Genomic DNA, 22,168 nt, shown 5'->3' with positions numbered 1-22,168 from the left:
TATACTGAAGCTTGACAATTCAGAAAGAAAGGAAAAAAATCTCTATTGCTGATATTTAAATTGTAAAAAATTATATATATATAATTACCATATATATTAACTTATGAATATAAAGATATACTATATATATTAACTTATATAAAAAGGCATTAAATATTGTTACTGGGAAATTTATTGTTAAAGTTATTAGCTAATCAGTATTTTGCAGAAATTAATACATAAAATTAAACAAACAGAAATAGAGTGCACCAAGTATATTGTAGTATGTTCATAAATTTCTTTTGAATGTTTATATTTAAAATACCTGTTAATTTTCTTTGGAGTGTACAAGCATACTGTTCAATATTATTATACCATTGATTTTTCAGAATAAAATGAAAAAAGATTAAGGTTTGAATATGTAAATATTTAGTTTTCTCATATAGAGTTGTGAAGCATTGAAATCAAAGATTATTAAGCCAAAGTGGATGATGAATGATCCTGCTGTTTATATATGTACTGATAACAATGCAGTCATGGAGGCCACTGAATCACTAATGGGTCACCTTCAAAACAGTAACCATGGTTACCTTTCAAGAAGTATTGGCTTAACCTGAGTGAGATAATATGCAGCTGTAATCCTAGCACTAGGGAGGCAGAGTGGAGAGGGTCACTGCAAGCTCCGGGACCACAGGGGCTACACAGAGAAATATAAAACACGAAAAGGTATGAAGAGAAAGGAATCCCACAATATACATGAACATGGAGACTAAAAGCTATGAAAGTTGTGAGGAAAAAAGGGTATATGCAAAATAGTTTAAATTAACTAAAAATTCCTGTACCTATTCTGCCTTTGTGTCATTGAGCCTTAATACTGAATGAATAAATAAATAATCCCTTAGAAATGAAAGATGGCTCATTTGCCTTTGAGCACCTTATCTTCTATTACTTGGAATCCTTATGTTAAGGTTTGAAAGGGAAATGACAGTTAGCACACGGTACTCTACAGTTGGTTCGTCTAGGGACACTGAAGTACCGTTAGGACTTGTTCCTTGGTAGGATAGTTCCTTTGGGTTATTGGGGAAGGCATTAATGTTTGAAAACTCAGTCCTGGTACCTGCCCACTCTGCTTCCTGCTTGCTTGAGCCGACCACCATGAAACCATCTGCCCACCATCATTCCTTCCCCACCAAAATGGAGCCTACTCCCAACCTAAGCCAAAATAAACCTTTCTTCCCTTAAGTTGTTTATTGTAAGGTATCTGGCCAGAGCAACGAGGGGAGAAAAGGTTGCATACAAGAGTGATGTACATGAAAAGAGATAATATTAATTGAGCGATGGAAGTATAATAACATAAATGTTTATGATGTATCATGAGAATATAGCACGGGGTAAAAGAAGAAGGATAATCAGGGGCAATGTGAAACCTTAAAAAAAAAAAACAAACCAAGTCTAGTGTGATTTGGTGAGATGGAGAGCTAAAGGAGATTCTTAGTGAGAAAGAGCACTTTAAGGAAATAATGTATATGTATATGTATATGTATATGTATATGTATATGTATATGTATATGTATATGTATATGTATATGTATATGTAGTACACACATTATATAATATATAATAGCATATATATATATATATATATATATATATATATATATATATATATATAAAACTATGGTTGGGTAAGACAGAGTGCTATAGATAAAACATAGAGAAAAAGTGCAAACCAGGTGGTATTGCCGCACACACCTTTAATCCCAACACTTGGGATATAGAGGCAGTAGGATCTCTGAGTTTCAGACCAGCTATGGTCTAAGAAAGTGAATTCCAGTACATCAGGGCTACACAGACAAATGTGTCTATAAATAAATAAATAAATAGACAAACAAATAAATAAAAACTCAAAGAACAATGAAAAAAAGTGTTATTTTCTGCATGCAGACCCTAACATTGATAGTTACTAAGGAAAACCTTTGTCTAGCGAGTTGGCCTCCACTGAGAGAGTAACTGTACTGTGGTAACTCTGTCTTCTGCCATGTGTTCTCCTGTGGGTTAGAGTCTACTCAGCTCCATTGTACATTCAGGCATGGTGTCCATCTGGGATTTTTTTTTTTTTTTTTTTTTTTTTTGAGACAGGGTTTCTCTGTGTAGCCCTGGCTGTCCTGGAACTCACTCTGTAGACCAGGCTGGCCTCGAACTCAGAAATTCTGGGAAGTGTTTTATCCCAAGCTATACTACAGTAATTTTTCACTGCTCAGTGTTAAAGACATCACTCAGCTTCAGGGACTGGGAACACCAAATCATGATAGCAGTATAAACAGGTAGAACCTGAGTTCCTGAAAACTCTACATCTTATTCCAGAAAAGACACAAGTATTCCTTCTGCTTACTAGATGATTTTCCTACCTTATTACTCTCCTTATTACTCTCTGCATCTATCCCTTATCAATATACAATAGCCAAAGACTCTTGAGTTTTAGGCTTCCTTGCAACTGATGGACTTTGGGGAAAAGGGGCTAGAGCCCAAGGACTCTAACTTCATCATGGATTAATAACATTTTGCTTTTGAGACATGATCTCAGGGCTGAGCCTCGACTACTATCCAACTTGTAAGGCTTCTGCTTCTACCTAATGTGAGCTGTGCTCAGAAACGCGAGGCACAGTGCTGGACAGTGATGTAACTACGAGGTAAGGTAGAGGTAGAGGAAAGAAGTCACTGGAAGTGTGTTCAGGAAGGGTCCATCCTGCTGTGGCTTCCCACTGGGAGCAAGATGAGCATCTCCTCCTCCACGTGTTCCTGCTGCCCTAATGATCAGCTTGAGCATGAGACCAGAGCACTGACATCAGCACACCCCGGACAGAGACTTCTTAACCCATGGGCATGTATGAAACATTGCTCGTTTAGGGTGATTTTTTTTTTTTTGTCTGATATTTTATCACTATGACAAAGCCGACTAAATACTAAATACATGCTCTTGGTCACCAACAACCCCACCCTAAGTTAAGAAGCTAATTGGTTGGGTAGTTTCCTCTTCTCCATTCTTGGGCTTTCTTTCTCTAGACGTTCTCTAGGGCATTGATTCCCAGGACAAGCTTCCTGAGCCTCGTCTGGTAAAAATTTCTACCTAGTATGGATTGCATATGTACATGAATACTTAAAGCTACTTTTTTTTTTAAGTAGGAAAATATGTTTGTTTATTTATCTCTGTCTGCATCTATCATCTATCTATTATCGATCGATGTGTCTACCATTTTTATAACGTGAATACATCGTTTGAGCAATAGCCCATTTAACCTATATTCACATTTGCTCTTCAATCAGTACACTTATCAGAGCATTATTTAATGGATGGAGGGACTGTATCATAAGGCCTCTTTCTACCCGAGTCCTTAGTTTCCCACTGAACTTCACCCTTTGCTCATGATTTAAATTTCTGTGCCACTGTGTTAAGACCTGTGAATATAGTAGTGGAAAGCATGATTATTTCTTTAAATGTCTTAATTACTAGCAGCAGCGAGAGTTATTAAAAACGTACAGTTATTAAAAACGTACCTCTACACATCCTTTGCTTTATTGGATGGAATGCAGAAACCATGTGAAGTAGAATTGTTAGTAGGAATTTTACCTGAAATGTGTGAGGCTACAAAATAATTTAGGAAATGCTTCTCCGGGGACAATTTAGTTCGAAATGCAGTGGAAAGGAAGAGATTAGAAATAGAGGCTGGATTCCAGGCAGAAGCATCAGTCAGTAGGAGGGAGGAGCAGGAAGCCCTATGGCTAGCTGTCCTTAGGGTAGTGCAGCCAGAGTTCAGACAGCTGGAGAAGGGAGCTCTAAGTGAAAGAAACAGCACCTGTTCATGAAAAGGTGGAAGGAAGTGGGAAGGTGCTATCCAGGTTTGCACTTGAATGATGACACCTTCAAAGATACAGATGCAGAAATAAAGTGAAACAAAGGAGCCAGGGATGGCCTGGGTATGGGGTAGGCTTCAGGTGTGGGGAGGGGGTACTGGCTGAAGGGGAATTTCCACAGTCTCTTAGTTGCCCCATCTGGTGTGGGAGGTAAAGGCTATGTTCCTCCTAGGCTCTGCTTTACATAGTTGGATGCGGACACCATGGACTAGGTTTTTCCACTGTCCCCACCATCTGAGCTCAGTCTCATGACCATGTTCTCCTGGTGAACTTCTCTGCTCAGCTTCTCTTCACTGGTATCTGAGAGATTGCTCTTATAACCTTAGTTTTCTCTCTCGTTATTGTAACTTAACAATGATATAATTCTATATTAAAATGCATACATATTTTTAATCTCCTTCAGGTTTTTCCCGCCCCCCCCCCAAGGCATGTTTGAAATAAACCTTTTCCTCACTTAAAGTAGTCATTAAAATTCCTCTTAGGTATTTTTTCATTAACTGTTAATAAAGTGATTTCATATACATATATATATATGTATATACACACATACATACATACTGAGAAATTTCATGAGTTTTATAGGATTAGTAGATTAATGCCTGTATTGATGTGGTAAGATTATGCACAGGACTTAATCAGTAGAGAGGAGGCCAGCTGCTATTGCTTAGCATTATAGTTATGAACAAAGAGATACTGTGTTGATACACTGTACCCTTTTAAACTTTGACATGAGCAAAAACAGTTTTTAATTAAAATTTAAATCAGCTTTGAGATTTTTATGAGCTTTATTTATCAACCATTGATAAGGAGTAAAAAATATGTAGAAATTACCTACTACACTACTATATAGGTACTGTTTCTTTGAGTGCTCTAAGTTTTTTAATGTATACCTGAGCCAAGTGAATCTATGAACAAAATGTGTGTATGTAAAAAATGGAAGTAAATTAAGTAAGTCTAAAGTTTGGAAACCATGAAGTGTTGTGATTGAATCTGGAATCAACTAATAGACATTACTCTGGGAAGGTATGTCAGGGTGTGTCCAGGAAATTAAGTTAGGTAAACCCTTCTCCTGAGAGAGCAATACCTGTGCACAGTGCCCAGAAACGAAGAAGTCCAAAGACAAAGCAATGTTGCTTTGTTTGTTTGTTTGTTTGGTTTATTTGTTTTGTTTTGTTTTGTTTTGTTTTCAAGACAGGGTTTCTCTGTATAGCCCTGGCTGTCCTGGAACTCACTTTGTAGATCAGGCTGGCCTTGAACTCAGAAATCCGCCTGCCTCTGCCTCCCAAGTGCTGGGATTAAAGGTGTGTGCCACTACACCCGCCTGGCTGCAGTGTTGCTTTCGCCTACCCAGCTTCTGTCCCACCAGTGAGAGCATCTATGCCATTGCTATGACTATGGTGGCCACACTTCACTGACATTTGTACCCAACTTCTTTGTCTTTCAAATGTGGATTAAAGATCAGTATCTCTCCAGGCAACTTCCAGAACTTTAGTTCAAGTTTGGGGGTGCTGATGCATCCAGCCTCAGACATCTAGTGTCAGCCTGATAGACTAAGTAGTTGTTGAGGTCTCAAATACTTTCTAATGTATAGACAGCCACTGCTGGACTACGAATCCCCTATTGTGTAAGCCAATCTACTACATCTCTTTTCGGTGCATATGATCATTCTTTTAGCTCTGTTCCAAGAGAGAATAGTGACCAATACAGCCCACAATCTCTGAAAAGATTAAAAAAGCAATTTTTATGCATTCTATTCTTAAATCTAAGAAAGTTAAAATAAGACCTATAAGAATAACCTCTATCGTCACATAAAATTTACTCTTTAATTTCATCAATATATAAGTAGCCCAGATTTATTTGCAAGTTAACCACTATTATCTGTTGCCTGTCTTCTTCTTTCTAGACTGACTGTTGGGAGGATAGCATAAATCTTTTTTTTTTTTTTAAGTGCAAATATTAAGTTTGCTTTGTCTAACTAAATAAAGCTACCTAGATCTTAAATTGTAGACTTGGGATCTATAATAGTCCTAATAAATAGAAAGTGCATATTCCTATTCAAATTAAAGAGCTGTCCTATTTTACAGATGGGAAGATTGATAAAGACATTAATGTCTTGTCCACTAGGGTTCAGCTATAATGAACTATGGATCAAGTCTCCATGTGTTTCTTAGCAGTCCTATAAAACCATGGCATGGGGTGGTATTATGGATTCAATATAAACACTGAAGTATAAAATGTATCAGATGAAAACACTGTGATTAAAAGGTGGAGCTTTGGGAGAATGTATTGGGTATTGAGGGGAAAGCCTTCATAGATGGGATTGGTACTTTTATAAAAGTAGGATTAAACAGCTGCCTGAACATTAAAAACTGGCCCTTACCAGAAACTGAATCTTCTGCCAACCCTATGTTAGACTTTCCAGACTTCAAAACAGTAAGGGGGAAAAAAGCCACATTGTCTGTGACTATGTTATGATAAATAAGGTAAGTCAGAGAAGCTTCATGCTTCAGGGAATATTCACTCCCAAACTTACTATACAGTAGGTACTACTGTGTTTCAGTGAAACGAGAGAGCAATATGCCATTACATACATACATATATACATACATCATACATACATATGTACATACATACATACATACATACATATTTTTTTCTTTCTAACATGGTAGGGGAAAAAACAGAAAAAAAAAAGTAGGGGAGTAGGTGCCTATATAAGTAGTATATTTATATAGTGATGATGTTAAAAGAACAAAGGAAAGGCCATGGCAAAGGTGACAAGAGAGCAGGAGAGGTGGGGAAGAAACAGGTATGGAGAATCGAGAGCTGGGAGAAGAACTTAATTCTGGTGTCATTCACATTCAGACAGCAGATATAACAAACACAACCAGGAAGGAAGAAAGGAAGGAAGAACTGACAAAGTGAAGAGAGACTGCTAGTGAGCACATGTGGCTGTCAAAGTGAGAATGGCTGAATCACAGGTTAGCCAGTGTCCTAAAGGTACAGCCCCTGCCCCCCCCCACCCCCCGTGAGCCTCCTCTGTTAAAGAATGATGGAGAGAGCTCAAAAGATTCTTCTGAACACTTTATAAACTTACATCATGGTTATAAATTCCAGTTGACTAAATTCTTTAATTTAAATGTAATTATAATCTATCCAAACTTTATAGACCCGTAAGGATTAAGCAGAAATGCTTTGGATGAACAAGACCAATTTATTATAAAACAAAACATCTCCTCCATGAATCAAATGGGCAACAGCTGTCTGGTCTTTAAAAGGAATTATCTCTTTTGTCCTAAGATTAGCAGGGCTGCAGAGGAAAGGAGGGAATTAACTATCATTATCAGTTCAAGTCACCCGGTAATTTCTGCAGTGAAATAGCCCAAGCATATTCAGAAATTATCATGAAAACACTCAGCTTTCTAGGTGAATTATTATTGAATTTATATTAACCCCTGAGCTAAGTATCTAGGGAACTTTTTTTTTTAGGTTACTAATGTAAAAAGATACGCTGCTGGTCTCTTAGTCTGATCACATCCAGGGAGAGTTATTTGCCCCCGGGTCTGAGCTACATTGTAATAAAATCAAAGGACATAAAAGCTGTGGCAGGAACAGTGCTGAAATTGGAGAAGCCTCATTATGAATGGCAACAAGTATGCAGATGCATATGTACCAGAATCACAGAGTCAGTAAAACCTGCAGCGCTTTCTTGATCAACGGTACACAGATAGTTATAGCTCATTCAGTAAATGATCTACTGGGTAGGTATTTATGGATTATTATACAGAATATTATTGAGGATAAGCCTGGTTAAAAACAAATACAGAAAAGAGTAAATGGCCCAAGTAGGCTTTTAGGAAGGCCATCATTTGTAATATTTCTCAGGCTAAATATATATATGTATATCTTTCAGAAATTTCACAGCATGGCTAATGTGCTATAGCTGGACTCTGCATTTTAGAAGTGCATAAATCCACATAAATTGCTGTAATAAGGATCCATCCCATAGCCCTTTTGGCATAAATGCACATCTGGTCTCTGTTTGCAATGAAATCAATTCAAAGCCCCACAGTGCATTAATACTAAAAATGTTCAACATATTGCAACTGAATAACACCAAATTTGAGTCTGAAGATGTCATTATATACGTGTGTACTTTTAGCACTTATCAAGCTGCTCAAGATCCAAGAGATAGAATTTTCTGTATTATTTTATTATTTCCAGAGGAAAAATCCATATGCGTGTAAGCTTAATTTTTTCCTTGCTTGACTGTTAATGCCTCTTGGATGTTCATCTCTGTGGCTTAAAGTGTGGTAGAAATGTGGTTAATAATAAACATACTATAAATATCAATGCCTGTCTTACTACATGGATTTTCAATTTAAAAAGAACAGAATATTGAAATTAGCACATCATGTATTAAAGGTTGTCCTTTAATTTTAAATTCTATTCAAATAAAATTCCATTAAAATGTACTGTTGTACATTAATTTTTAAAGTATTCTATTTGTTTTTCAGAACAAGTAATCAACAACAGAGAGAGAGAGAGAGAGAGAGAGAGAGAGAGAGAGAGAGAGAGACTACTAAGTTTCCCTTATGGGCTTCAAATTTACCTTCTGTGTTATGTGATTGACCCAAGGAGAAGAGCAATTGCTGAGATCTGGTCCTTGGGGGTCCCATATTCCATCAGGAGCAAGACATAGGTAAGTTGATACACCTACAGACAGAAAAAGACATTCCTGTTTCAAATACTCACATCATATTTCTTAAAGACACTTCATGTATGTATGTATATGCAGATGTATATGCGTACTTAAAAATTAGATAATTATATTGAGATAGTATCTATTAAGCTCCAGAGACAATGCTTTGAAAGTAAATGAAACTGGACAAATGTTAAATAACAAATTAAAAGAATCCAGCGTTTTTAGCCTTTGTTGGCAACTATCACGGGTGTGGGGAAGAATTTCATGAATTAAGACCACAGAGAGCTCATTTTACTGGACCTTGGGTTCTGTTCATAAGGGTAAGATAATATTAGCAATGCAGGCTTTCAGGAAAGCTAGGTGGGAAAGGCCATTTCGAGTAGAGAAAATATGTCGCCTTTGGGAGATGTCAAGACTTTTTTTATGGGGCTTCTGCTGATTGAAGTTTTATTTAATTAACCTAGGAAGGCAAGAAAGCTGGGCCATAAAGCTCCTTGATCAATTATGTTAGAAATTAGGAAAGATTTTTAAGAAGAAAAGAATGGTTAGATTCAGGTTTCAGAAAAAGCATCCATAGTTGAATAGAGGATGGACCCGAATATTGCTGTGGTTAAAGTGAGAAAGCTAAGACCAAAATTCAAGGAGAGTATGTGTAGGCCTGGCCTTGTGTGTGTGTGGGGGGGTCTAACAAGAAGGCAGCGATCTGTGAAATCAGGGCGCAGGTATATTGGCAGTACCCTTTAAGCCCTGGGAGAACTTCCAAAGGGCTACACAGACACTCCTCCTCCGGTTTCCAGACAGAGATGATCTGTTTCAGTGGTGTAAAGCGCTTGCTTTCAGATCACTCATGCTGGCGGGAACTGCCTCACCTAAGCAGCCAGGTTGCTCTCCCTTCTCTCTCGGAGAGCGAGGAACTGACCTTAGAAGTAAGAAAGAAGGAAGTCTGTGGGGGCTTTCTGGTTCCAATGCGAGAGAAAACGTTAGAGACAAGTATTCCCACTCCTTTTCAGAGAGAGGCAAGAAGGGTGCTAAATTTTTAAGCACTTTGCTAAAATGGGCACTGATAAAAAAAACAAAAAAGACCATCTCTGGTGTTCCCAGCACTCTGAGTTATGGCATCTAAAATTACATATACACAGTTAAAGGAACCAAGGGAATAATGTCCAAAAAATAGCCCATAAGAACACATGTATGCATATCAAATATATAAATATATAATATATTTATGGACTAGGCTGGCTGGGGCAGACTTACCTATAGTTCCTGTTGGGCACGGCTGCTTTGCTACCTGACCCTGTCGGGTCTTAAACCACATGATTTCTCGGGCTTCCACAGCCTCGCAGCTCTCTTCCATAGCTGGGATTTGGGAGGCTGCAGGGGGCAGGTGTGTGGTGACATCATCCAGCACCTCTACCGCGGGGGATGGCGTGCTGGTACTGCGGTTTCTTCTGCCAGGCAAGGATGGGGTGGTACTCCTCCCTATGTTCCAAGTTGTGGTCCGGAGGGTGGTGCTGGTGGTCGTGCTTCCCATACCCAGGGATCCTGTGGTAGAAATCCCTGAAACACAATTGGAAAACAAAACAAAAAACAAAAAAAATCCACCTACATTGCCGCTCATAGTATAACCTCAGGAAATCCCAAGGTAAAAATCAGTTTTATTTGACACTTTAATGAACATTAGGGCCCTTGAAATCCATGACCTCATTTTCACTTTAGAAAAGGCAAAAGCTTGCCAGTACCAAGGCATCCGAGCGCCACTAGAGTGATAAACCAGCATTCGAATTCTACCAAACAGATACTTTTTAGGTGCTTTTCTTTTTTAATTCTAATCACAGAAAACAAGATTACGGCACAATAAGACTCTCTGTAAGCTTATCAATGTTCTCAGCCTTTCCCACAATAAAGAATTAAAAGCATAAACCCTCCACTTACAATTTTTCGAACTAGGCATAGAGAAAAGTTAGATAAAATATTATATTCATATTAGGTGCCGCGGTTTGAATGTGAACAGTTCACCACAAGTTCATTGGTGAAAAGTGGGTCCACAGACGGGGCTGTGAGAAACTGTACACTTAGTAGGAAGTAAGGCCTAGCTAGAGGGGTGTAGGGGCAGTAGGTGGGGGTTTGAGGCGGGGACAACTGATATCTCGGCTGCGTGCCAGAGGGGCTCTCTGCTCTCTGATTCAAGGAGAGATGTGAGCAAGCTGACTCCCACTCCCACTGCCTAGGATAGAGCCATCCCTTGTCAAGTCCTGCTGGTCATGATAGACGATAGATTGTATGACAGATCCAAAATAAATCCTCCCATATATATATATACATACATATATATATATATATATATATATATATATATATATATATATATATATATATACATGTGTGTGTGTGTGTGTGTGTGTGTTTTCACTCATGTCCACAGGAACTCTCTGGACCAGCTAAGTTGCTCTCACTTCTCTTTTGTAGAAGGAGGAACTGACCTTAAAGTAAGAAAGACAGAAGTCTTTGTCACATTTATACATATGTGTATATATTATATATTTAAATATAATATATAAACATATGATATATATTATTTATACATATGTAATGTATTAGATAATGTAACTTTCTAAATATTATAAAGGAAAAATAATAAAAAAATAATAAAAAGAGAGAACAGAAACAAAAAATCCTTACACACACAAACAATTAATGAAAAGAATGGCTGCAAATTTAAAGGGGGGCATGGAGGGGTATATGGGAGGAGCAAAAGTGAGGAGAGGGGAAGAACAATACTGTATTTGTATTATAATCTCAAAAAGAACAATTCTGAGTATAATCTCTTATATTTGATTTGATTACCCTAATGGTCTACTCTTAGAACTAACCCAAGTTTTTTTTGTTTGTTTGTTTGTTTGTTTTGAAACAGGGTTTCTCTGTATAGCCCTGGCTGTCCTGGAACTCACTCTGTAGATCAGGCTGGTCTCAAACTCAGAAATTCTCCTGCCTCTGCCTCTGCCTCTGCCTCTGCCTCTGCCTCTGCCTCTGCCTCTGCCTCCCAAGTGCTGGGATCAAAGGCATGTACCACCACTGCCGACTGAACTGACCCAAGTTTAAAAAACAACCAAGTCTGATTTATTAAAGTGAACTGGAAGCACATCAGAAGAACTTATGTCACTAAATGTCTAACTTCACTTATTAATAGGAGACTGAGACATTGGCTCCAGCCTGGCACAGGCTAACTCGCACTAAGAGACTTAGGAGATTCCTATGACAATCTTGTTGTCTTTCATAAATTAACTGCATAGCGATGAAAGTCTGATTGCCAAGTCTCAGTTGCTACAGAAGAGATGCCAAATTCATGAGAGAATTGGCGGTCCGTAAAACTTCCCCATCTAGGATTGGTACGCCAGAGGCAGAGGGGATTGCTTTCTGAACACCAGATCACTGTAATCGTACATTCTTAGCACAATGCTCTCTGACTTCACGTTTCTTGGTTTGATGGTATCTGATGTCATGTTTCTTGGTTTTATGCTCTCTGACTTCACGTTTCTTGGTTTCCCTTACCATCTTAGTTTTCAGCTTTCTCTTTGTTTTCTCTGTACATGAAAGGAAAGTGGGCAGGCAAAATGGTAATGTAGGCTGTTATACCCTCTAAATGGCAAATCCTGGCTGGCTGAGTCTCTTTCCTGTATCTGAAACCCCTGTAGGTTTTCCTATCTTTCTTTAGTCACTAATGTACTCGGAGTCCATCACTGTTGGTGAATGGATACAGTCGGGTTTTGACTGTTTTTCTGATAACAGCTACAGCAGAGTAAAATGATCATCCTCTTCAGGATTTATCATTCTAATATAAGAGCCCAGGGTTCATAAAATGTAGTTATTAACTTTGATGTGTGCTATAGATTAAGTAACTTTTAATAAAATATTTCACAATGTTTAATCTAATGCTTTAGATTAAAAACAACAAGATGCGACTGAAAGCAGATTTAGAAATCAGCAAAAATGCATCAAAACTTTGGAAGGTAAGAATAAAATTAAAATTACGAATGTAATACTATTACTCATTTTTACAAATTAATTTCAATGTATCATCACTGGGATGCAAGAATATTTCGATTTTTTTTTCAGGTGAAAACTTATTTTCAGATGACAGAAAATTTGACTTCTTGTTCCTGTGGATATGTTGAGGCAATAGTTAAAAGTGAATCTCACATGTTTCTCTCTTTAATTTAAATAAAACCAGTTCTCATTTGTACTTGTGGAGGGACCACTTAGAGGAACTGTTAAGCTTTCTGACAAGGACTATAATCTTTTCATTGATAATGAGCTGTAGTTTTTATTTCAAACAAAGCCTCGCTCGTTCTTTGTCTTTTTAAGTTTGATCACATAAAAAAAAAACCAAAAAACAGAGACTTGTGGAGTTACCTGTTATTAGCTAAATAATCTTATGCTCAAATTAACTTGTTTGTGAACCTCTTTGAGCTTGAAGGGAAAAATAGTTTTAAAATAGAAATTGTTTTTCAATTGTCTTCTTTCTCGAGAATTATACAGGCAGTGCTGAACGCTTTCAAGATGAATGCCTTGTTTAAAACTGGATATTTTAATTAGCATTTAACTAGGAGAGAGATTAGTTCAGCAATAATTTTCTCTATAAAAGTACATGGCTGTACATTCATACAAGACAATGGCAAACTGCTACAGGAGTTTTACTTATGGTGGCTCCAGCCTTACAATTTTCAAAGAGATCTTTTTAGTAAAGATTCAGTGTGTGTATCACTGTATTCTAATTAAACAAGCCAGAGTTTTGGAAGACTATCTCACCACAGCAAAACATTTCAGAAATAGCACCACCATGTAATAGAAATGTTCCTTTCCTTTCCTTTCCTTTCCTTTTTTCTTTTTTCTTTCTGAAATTAACTCAAAGCATTTTCTACCTTTCCCCAGACGTATGTCTTAAGAGTAAAAAGTAGACTGGGTTACTCTCCCTTTCAAACTCTTGAATGCTTTCTGGATACTCTCAAAACAAAAGTAGACCATCTTTACTTCAAGCTCAAAGCCCCTCCACGAGCTCCTTCAGGTCATTCTGAAAACTCTCTCATCTCTTTACTCATTGTTCAAACCACACAGGATTCATAGCCCCACATCTGCAGTCTCCTTCTCGGATGTGGGGCCTTTGTCATGGGACAGAACACCCATGCTCCATTTCCATCTCACTATGTCCCTACCTCTGCTTTGAGTGGCAGAGTATATGACAGACAACTCCATTAAAGAGCATTTGCAGCCTCTAAGCCTGGCTTTTATGCTAGCACATGTTTTGTTAAAATTATTTCTTCTGAATTTGGCCTCACCAAAGGTAATGGAGCCTCTAAGTTAAGAGGATGAATTTCAGGGATAGGTTAAGTGAGGTAGCAGAAGATGACAGAGGATCCGCAAAAATGGGGAAGACTATGCCAACAGAGTAACATGGCAGACCTAAATGTCCCTCAAGGAACAGACTAGAAAATGTACCTGATTAATTAACCTATGCTTATCACTAAGGAAAACCACTCTGCAGCACAAAGAGCACCTGACAATATCAACCAGCCAGAACCCCCAGAGCTCCCAGGGACTAAACCAAGGTGTACACATGGAGGGACCATGGCTCCAGCTACATATGTATGGCCTTGTCAGGCATCAATGGGAGGAGAGAGGTCCTTGGTTCTGGGAAGGCTCCATGCCCCAGTGTTGGGGAATGCCAGGGTAGGGAGGCAGGAGGCTTCTCATAGAAGCAGAGGAGAGGGCAAGATGGGATAAGAGGTTGGGGGTACCGCGAAAGGGGATAACATTTGAAATGTAAATAAAGAAAATATGCAATAATTAAAAAAGAAAAGTGGAAAAAAAAAAAAAAAAGAAGTTAAGAACCTGGGAACATGAACATCTTTCCTTGAAAATAACTCTATCTCCAAACACAGTAAAGTGGATACTATCAAAAAAAAAAAAAAAAAAAAAAAAAAAAAAAAAAAAAATTCACCTCAAAACAGACATCCTAATTCTAAGAATCAAGACCAAATTTCTCTCCTTGGAACTGTGTCACTGAGAAAGGCCTAAAAGTGGAGACCGCCCAATTCTGTTGGAATTTAAACAGAGTAACTATAGATTTTAACTATCTTTCCTGGCCTCCCATCTCCTCTGCTAACCGCTCTGCCAGGATCCCGTGGGCCCTGTTTGATGCCAGCTTTTGGCAGAGTTAAGTACTAGTGAAATACACGATGTCCCTTGAGCTTGTGAAAAAAACAAAACAAAACAAAAACAAAAACTTGTCTCATTGACAGATACTGACAAAAGAAATATCTGAATCCCCAGAAAAGCAGTTGCTTGTTGGGGTTCCAGCTCACGTCACATGCTATGAGAGAGTCTTGATCTTCCATGAGGAAAGGATGTTGTGACAATGTCTCAGCGGATGCTCCTGTGCTGCATCAGCTGAAGACAGCAAGTTTAATCAAACGCTGTGCTAAGCGCCTGCGTGCTGTATGTTTTGGAAAGGATACTGTGTTGAAAAAATAAATCTGAGTGACTACTTATGTTTAGCACATTATCCTAGTTGAGCATTTTGCTTAGTTATCTTTATTACTCTGTCAACATTGAGTGTGTCTTCAACATTAAGAGTGTCTTCATAGCCTTATTCCCTACCTCTTCCCATCATCATCATAAAAAAAAAATCCTTTCAATTCTCCTAAGTACTGTTTATAGTAAAGCTTTATAGTAAAAATATAAGTCAAACATTTGATTTATTTTTTCCCCAGCCTGTCTTAAACAAATATAACTTAGAACGTCAATGAAAGTTTTGTAGAGTATATGGAAAAGTGTGACAACAATGGCAATTTTTACAGTGATTAATGTTTTATAATATACTTGCATATTTGTAATTTCACTTAATTATGATTAAAACTATAGAGTGATTGATATTATAAATTATTAATTTTAAAATGATGAAACATGACATCAAAGAGTAAGCAAATCACTATCCTATAGTCAGGAAGTGATCTGTTCTCGTCTTGTTGCATGTCTCAGGTTTATAATATTGTGCTATGAAAACTGACCTTGGGCTATGTGCATATCTGAGATCTAGAACTGGGAGGCAGTGGCCAGATGATCATAAATTATAGGCCAGCGAGGACTGCATAGTAAGAGTCTGTGGGAAGCAAATGGGAGCCCTCGGTTCTGCTCAACAGTCCAATACTTTTCCAGCACATGCAAGGTCCTAAGTTTGATCCCTAGCACCAGAAACCATCCCATGAACAGAAAAGAAAGTCTGTCATCATGAACTGCTTTATGCTTCTATAATGATCAGTCTCATGTAAGCTTTTAATACAAAACTGAGGGAATAAAATGATTCTAGTAAGGCATTACTATCCTTGATTATACAACAATCATATTTGGGATAAACAGCTTTTTAGAGGATGTAATACCCAAGACAGAATAGAAAGCCATGTGATCTTAATGTAAATTTCACTTTACAGACATGTTGTTCTCTACTCAGGGAAAACCTACGGCCTTTTTTTTTTTTTTTTCAGTTTTCCATTTTCTTCTTCCCTCTCTTCAAAGCATTATTCTCTTTGCAGTTTTCCTGTTACAAATGTTTCCTTTGTATTACCCTCATTTCAATAGACACTGCTCCGCGTGACTGCAAAAGCACTTTGTGCTCTGCACTTGCCAAGTGTTCATTTGGATCCAAGGTCCATTACTAAAGCAAGCCTCCCAAGGGCCCAATAGAAGAAACGAGAAAGCTAAAACCATCCCAGTGCTGAGCATGGCTTTTGGCTACTTGTGCAATGCTCAGGGTAGAAAGATGTTCTCCCTGATCCCCATGGTTAGCAGTAGGTGGCAGCATATTTGATTAGGCACAGTCTTAAAAGTGAAACACTGCTATTACACATCAAGAAATTATCCAGTTCCTTTCAGGATTCATTTGTTGGACTTGGCTGCATGGCCTCTTGAGAGTGGAAAACCATAGACTATCAGCCATGTAGAGGGATATTTATTTCTGTAATTTGATCCACTTATATCTCCTGGTTCTCTCTTAGGATATTATCCTTATTGTAAATAGAGAAAATTAAGTGTTTTAATAAACAGGAAATCATAATGGCCTTATTATATATGATAATAAGTGAAAATATAAGATTTTAAAGGACTCTTCTTCAAAATTGTCTGCTACATGTTAGATCCCAGAAAACTAAAAAAACACTAAATGTTTTATACTATATTAATGCTTCCATTATTTGGGAGCACTCATACTTATCTTTACAATTATTTTATCCATGCTTTAATTATGTCCCAAATATACGTTGAGTGGGTATAGTTATCTTCATTAGGGAGTGTTGGCTCCCTTCAGCCTCGAAGCAGGCTCCTACAGACCTCTGCAGCCACTAGCTTAGGACCACCTGGGGTGGTACCTGTCAGGCTGGTTCTTTGTTTACACCTGCCAGTGTTCTTCAAAACAATCGCCTTTCAGGGCAGACGCAGCTCCCTGCTGATAAGCTCCTGAGATTCTCCAGAGACGCCTTCCTGAAGATCCGCCTACCTGCTCGCACCTGAACTACGCTCCAAGAATGGGGGGTGGGGGATGGCCTCCCCCTGCTTTATAAACTCAGAACTTTATTAAACTTTGGGCTTTGATCAGGATTCTTTGTCTTGGCCGGGTTCTTTCTCGCCATTCATAACCTTCACTTTCAAACAGTAAAACTGAGGCATCGAGTGACTGGAAAGTTTGCCAGGCTTACGAATTCAAAATAAGAAGAGGAACAACCGTAGAATTCCTCTTCTTAGCCAAACTCGGAATATGGAGAGCCAGCAGGTGACCTTTGACCGAGCAGCTGGTTTTCTCTAGTTGAGAGTAGAGGATGCAAGCCTTATGGTGATCTTCCGTTTCGTTGAGGGCATTCCTAATTCTTTTGTGGGCTCAGACCTATTACATAAGGGAACTCTCTTGCTGCCTAGAATCGTGTTCGGATACAAATGAGCAATGAACGTGTTTCTGCTACTTTTCTGATTTATTATATGTCCAAGAGTGCTCTATTACCTGCCATCCATAAACGAGACACAGAGAGGTGAGACTTTTAGTCTTACAGTACTTGGAAATAATAGACTAGTGTTTCCTTTATGGATTGAATTTGGTCCGTGACAATTCCATGCACCTTGATAGTACATTCTGTTCACTCTCATCTCCTGCTCACTTTTCTCTCTCAACCATTAGGCCTCATCCTCAAAGGGCCCTTACCCACAGGCCTTTTCACTTTCAGACCCACGATTCTAACCAGGACTGTTTGCCTAGCTACAAGGTACACAAAGGCAGTGGTGACCTGTCACTCAGAATCTGCTAGGGAAAGGTAAAGCCTAGGAACTGCTCCCCCTTCCTCTTCATCCAGGAACGGCTGTTAACTGACCCACTCTTGTCCAGGTCCCGCATCGGCCACCACAGCTGTAGTGAGGTCATGACGGCCATGGCTGTGTCATTTTGCATCTCATCTCCATATCTTCTAGTTTTTCCAGGTTGTTGTGCCAGCCCCACTCTGCAACCCCGGTCTCCCAGAGTGGGCACCGAGTCTGAGAGGAGTGCTATAAATGCCCATTTAAGACTGAGCACACCAATCCCATGTGCTCAAATACTCTTGAAAGCCATGACTCTCTGCATTCACCACTTTTCACTGTGCTTGGTGACAGAGGGACAACTGAATTTAGCCAGGCATTAACATGACAAGTTTGACTCCACGGGCTCTGATGAACTGATAAACGTTGGATGTCATTTTTCAAGTGTCAAGAGGTGCCATGCCTATAAAATAACTGGATTGTCTGTGAAACCTAAGAGCATTTACATTTGCTACACACTTACATTTCTAGAAGACTGATAAAAAGGGTACCAGAGAGGCTGAGGTTCTTGGTTGTTTTTTTCAAAATTGTTTGTATTTAGCAACTAGAAAGGAGGTATTGAGATCGTGTACCCTACTCTCAATTACCATATAATGTCTAAGACAGTGCTGTGTGTGTGCGCGTGCGCGCGCTCGCAGACTGTCCACTGCCATAGAACTCTACCTTACAAACAGCTTTTGACTCCATTTTGAGGAAAGGTGATGACTGTAGACTTTAGGTGGACTCAGAAACTAGGCCATCTGTTCCGAGACCTAGACCATCAGTCAGGTACCACCTGCCCAGTAGAAGCTGATGAATTGAGTTATTCCTTGAAAGAATCCCAGTCTACAAGTTTACTGGAGTGAACTGAGATTAGCAGAACACAGAGTGTATTAAAATCATATTAGGGAAAACAAGTCCAAGATCTTATTAGACATGCCAGACCTAGAAAATAGCATAGCAGTCTCTCTCTCTCTCTCTCTCTCTCTCTCTCTCTCTCTCTCTCTCTCTCTCTCTCTCTCTCTCTCTCCCTCCCTCCCTCCCTCCCTCCCTCCTTCCCTCCCTCCTTCCCTTTCTCCCTCCTTTCCTTCCTCCCTCTTTTCTTTCCTCCATCCCTCCCCTTCTCTAGGCTCCATAAAGTAATAGGTACTTAACACAGTGATAGCATGTCGCCATAACAACCCAACATCTACCTGATGTCTGCCAAGGACCAAGGCCTCCCAGAACTGTATGTGGAACTTTGCTTAAGCTCTCTTACCTGCTGTGGACAGAGCCTATCAGACGCTCTGCCCATTCACCTGTTTAGTCACCTGGTCCTAGACTTGACCCACTGTTCACTACTCAACCTTGCAGATGATTTCTGTCTGCAGGAATCACTCTCAAACCTGACTTCAGCAGCCCCAGGAGCAGCTCCAAGTGCTGATCTGGCTCAGTATTTTATTAGGAAGGCTCATCCTCAGCCTACTTCTGAACCTTCTTGGACTCTGCACAAGCCTCTCTAACTTGTATTTATTCTGTAACTCCTACCTACATAAAGCTATGTAGATATGTTTACAGTACGCTGTGTGGTATGAGAGCTAATATGAATAGTTAAGACTGAATAAGAATAAAAGAATCTTCATTTGCCTTGACTAGGGTAGGGAGATTAAATGACAAATCACAGTCATTGAAACAGTAGAATGTTTCATTGATGACTTCATTTTTATCCAGTGAATTTTGAGATTGTTGAACCACACAAACATATTTGCCTATGTTTCTGGAGTTGTATTCTAACAACAGCAGTATATTACATTATACTATTCAAGTAGTTTAAAAAAACTTGAAACAAAAATTACAGCATTTATTTTTTTATAAAATTAACTTAAGACTGAAACAACCATGAGAACTGTTAAGGTACTCAAATAGCACTCAAGAAGCTTAGATGCGAGCTCGTCTATTTTCTTGTGAAGTCATGTTCACTCACTCTTCAGCATGTATTTTATTTAATAATGAGAAAGCTGCTAAATATTTCACTCATTCAGTATTTTAAGTAATGATAGAGAGCTATAGAAGTAATTTGTACCTGGAACTAAGTTCAAGCAATACCAAAGTTATATTACAGTTACTTCTAAGCAACAATCAGTGTACAGAATATAGAGAGCTGATGATAAATCATCTGTCACAATAGCATTTAAACACTGTGTTTCTCTTTGAGGGCAAGGAAATTACTCACTCTTTTTTTTCCCTCGTGCAAATATACTATCTGACATGTAACAGGTGTTTTGGTTTTACTGTAAATACTTCCCCTACAAACTCATGTGATTGAAGATTTAGTCTCTAGTCATAGGTATTGTTTGGGAGAGGTTTTGATCCATCAGGAGGTGAGGCCTGGTTGGTGGAAGGGTGTTTCTTTTGCACAGACCTTGAAAATTATATTTCTGTCCTCCTTCTGTACCCTCCCTGATTCCTGGTCTACCCAAGTGTTCACACTTGCTACAGCTGTGGCTGTGAGCTGCTTCGGCCTGCATCCCTGCTGCTATGATGGGATGTACCCTTGGCGATCCAGAATACGTCCTTCCTCCACTAAATTGCTTCTTTTGGGAATTTCATCAGCAAGGAGGAAAGGAACCATGACTTTATTTTCAAATACTGTGACTTAGCCAAACTTGGATGCAAATCCATGATCATCCACTCCAGAATACATGTTATAGAAATATTTAACACAGAAGTGTTAATGCTTTATTTAGCAATTTCATACCCATAAGACTATCATGAAGATTATAGATCTATAGGATGAAGAAACAAAGTGTTTCTATAGATTCTATATTATTTTTTAATTTATACACTAAATTTTAGCAAGCATACTGTAAGTTTTGTATAGCTATGCAGTTTACATATCAAACAACAGTACAATGGACTGCCTTTATATAGTTTTAAACAGAAAGAAAAATAGAAAACTTTGTGACTACAAAGGCCATCTCCACAAAATTACTTTTTAAAAATCACTTTCTCTTTTCTTTAGATAAATAACACATTTTTTTGTTACAAAACTAAATCTAATTTTATACAAGAATCACAAGGAGCATTCCATACCAGATACATTTAAGTGTATACTAGAAAAACAAGCATGCACTGATATTCACAGCAGGATCAGTTTTATTGACTTCCTAATGCACTACTGGACAACACTGAAGACACTGAAAACATGTAGGACAGCGGATCTGTGATTATGTGCTTAACTAATCAGACTAAAGCATTTTTTGTTATAGATTAAGAACATAGTTCTTCTTGGTCATTTATTAAGACAAGTGGTAGTGTGTAAGTGTATAAGTCATGGAACTGCAATGCTTGGGGAAGTCTGCCGACTACAGTGACTGTAATTCTTATATTTATTCAGGAATAATGCTAGTATAACAAAATTCAAATTATCTTTATTTACTGCGAGGTATTTCAAGAGAGTTAAAAAGACACATCCACCTTGGTCAGGTGAACTATTTCCTGCATCATGTAACAAGAGAAGATAGACTATCTAAAGTTATATTATAAAGTTTATCTTTCCACTGCAGCCTCTGAAGACCCAATATTACTTTATGTCACCCTTTATCTAAGCCTCCTGCAGAAAATAATCAGATTACTATTGGTCTCTAATAGGAAATGATTTTTTTTTCTTCAAGAAAGAATAATATGGGTTGGAGATATAGCTCACCAGTAGATTATGTGTATAGTTTGTGCAAGGCTCTAGGTTTAATATCCAGCACAGAAAAAAGAATATGAATTAATATAAGATACTTTCCAGGATAATTTATCCATGAAATGTTTCAAAATTTCAGATGAGATGATATTTGTGTATGAACTATATAGCAATCTCCTTTAAAACATTTAGTACTTAGCTTTGGCAATAAAATGGGACAAAGGGAATGGGGAAAAAGGTCACTATAGTTGTTTGAATGCAAACAACTCCCATAGGTTAATATGTTTGTATCTTGGTTCCTAGTATGGGAAGCTATTTTTGAAGGGTTAGGAGCTAAAGCATTATTGAGAAAAGGTGTGTTGCTGAGAGTGGGTTTTCGGGATCCAGAAGCCATTAGCACCTCTCTCTGTCTCTGTCTCTCTGTCTCTGTCTCTCTCTCTCTGTCTCTCTCTCTCTGTCTCTCTCTGTCTCTCTCTGTCTCTGTCTCTGTCTCTCTCTCTCTCTCTCTCTCTCTCTCTCTCTCTCTCTCTCTC

General features: G+C 38.4%; 1 protein-coding gene across 22 annotated transcripts in view; it reads right to left on the bottom strand.

The window, feature by feature from the left end:
* Window positions 1–22,168, bottom strand: part of Adgrl3 (adhesion G protein-coupled receptor L3) — a 777,100-nt gene that overhangs the window by 161,685 nt on the left and 593,247 nt on the right. For all 22 annotated transcript variants that reach the window (XM_029545394.1, XM_029545383.1, XM_029545393.1 and 19 more), the window contains 2 exons: window positions 9,851–10,153; window positions 8,504–8,607 (listed from right to left, as the gene is read on the bottom strand). In XM_029545394.1, coding sequence (XP_029401254.1) covers window positions 8,504–8,607; window positions 9,851–10,153 — 407 coding nt within the window. The remainder of the gene's footprint in view (window positions 1–8,503; window positions 8,608–9,850; window positions 10,154–22,168) is intronic.

This window comes from Mus pahari, chromosome 13 (genome assembly GCF_900095145.1).
Source record: "Mus pahari chromosome 13, PAHARI_EIJ_v1.1, whole genome shotgun sequence".
Lineage (NCBI taxonomy): Eukaryota > Metazoa > Chordata > Mammalia > Rodentia > Muridae > Mus > Mus pahari.
Note: the sequence above shows the minus strand (reverse complement) of the source record. Positions and strands in the feature narration are given on the sequence as shown.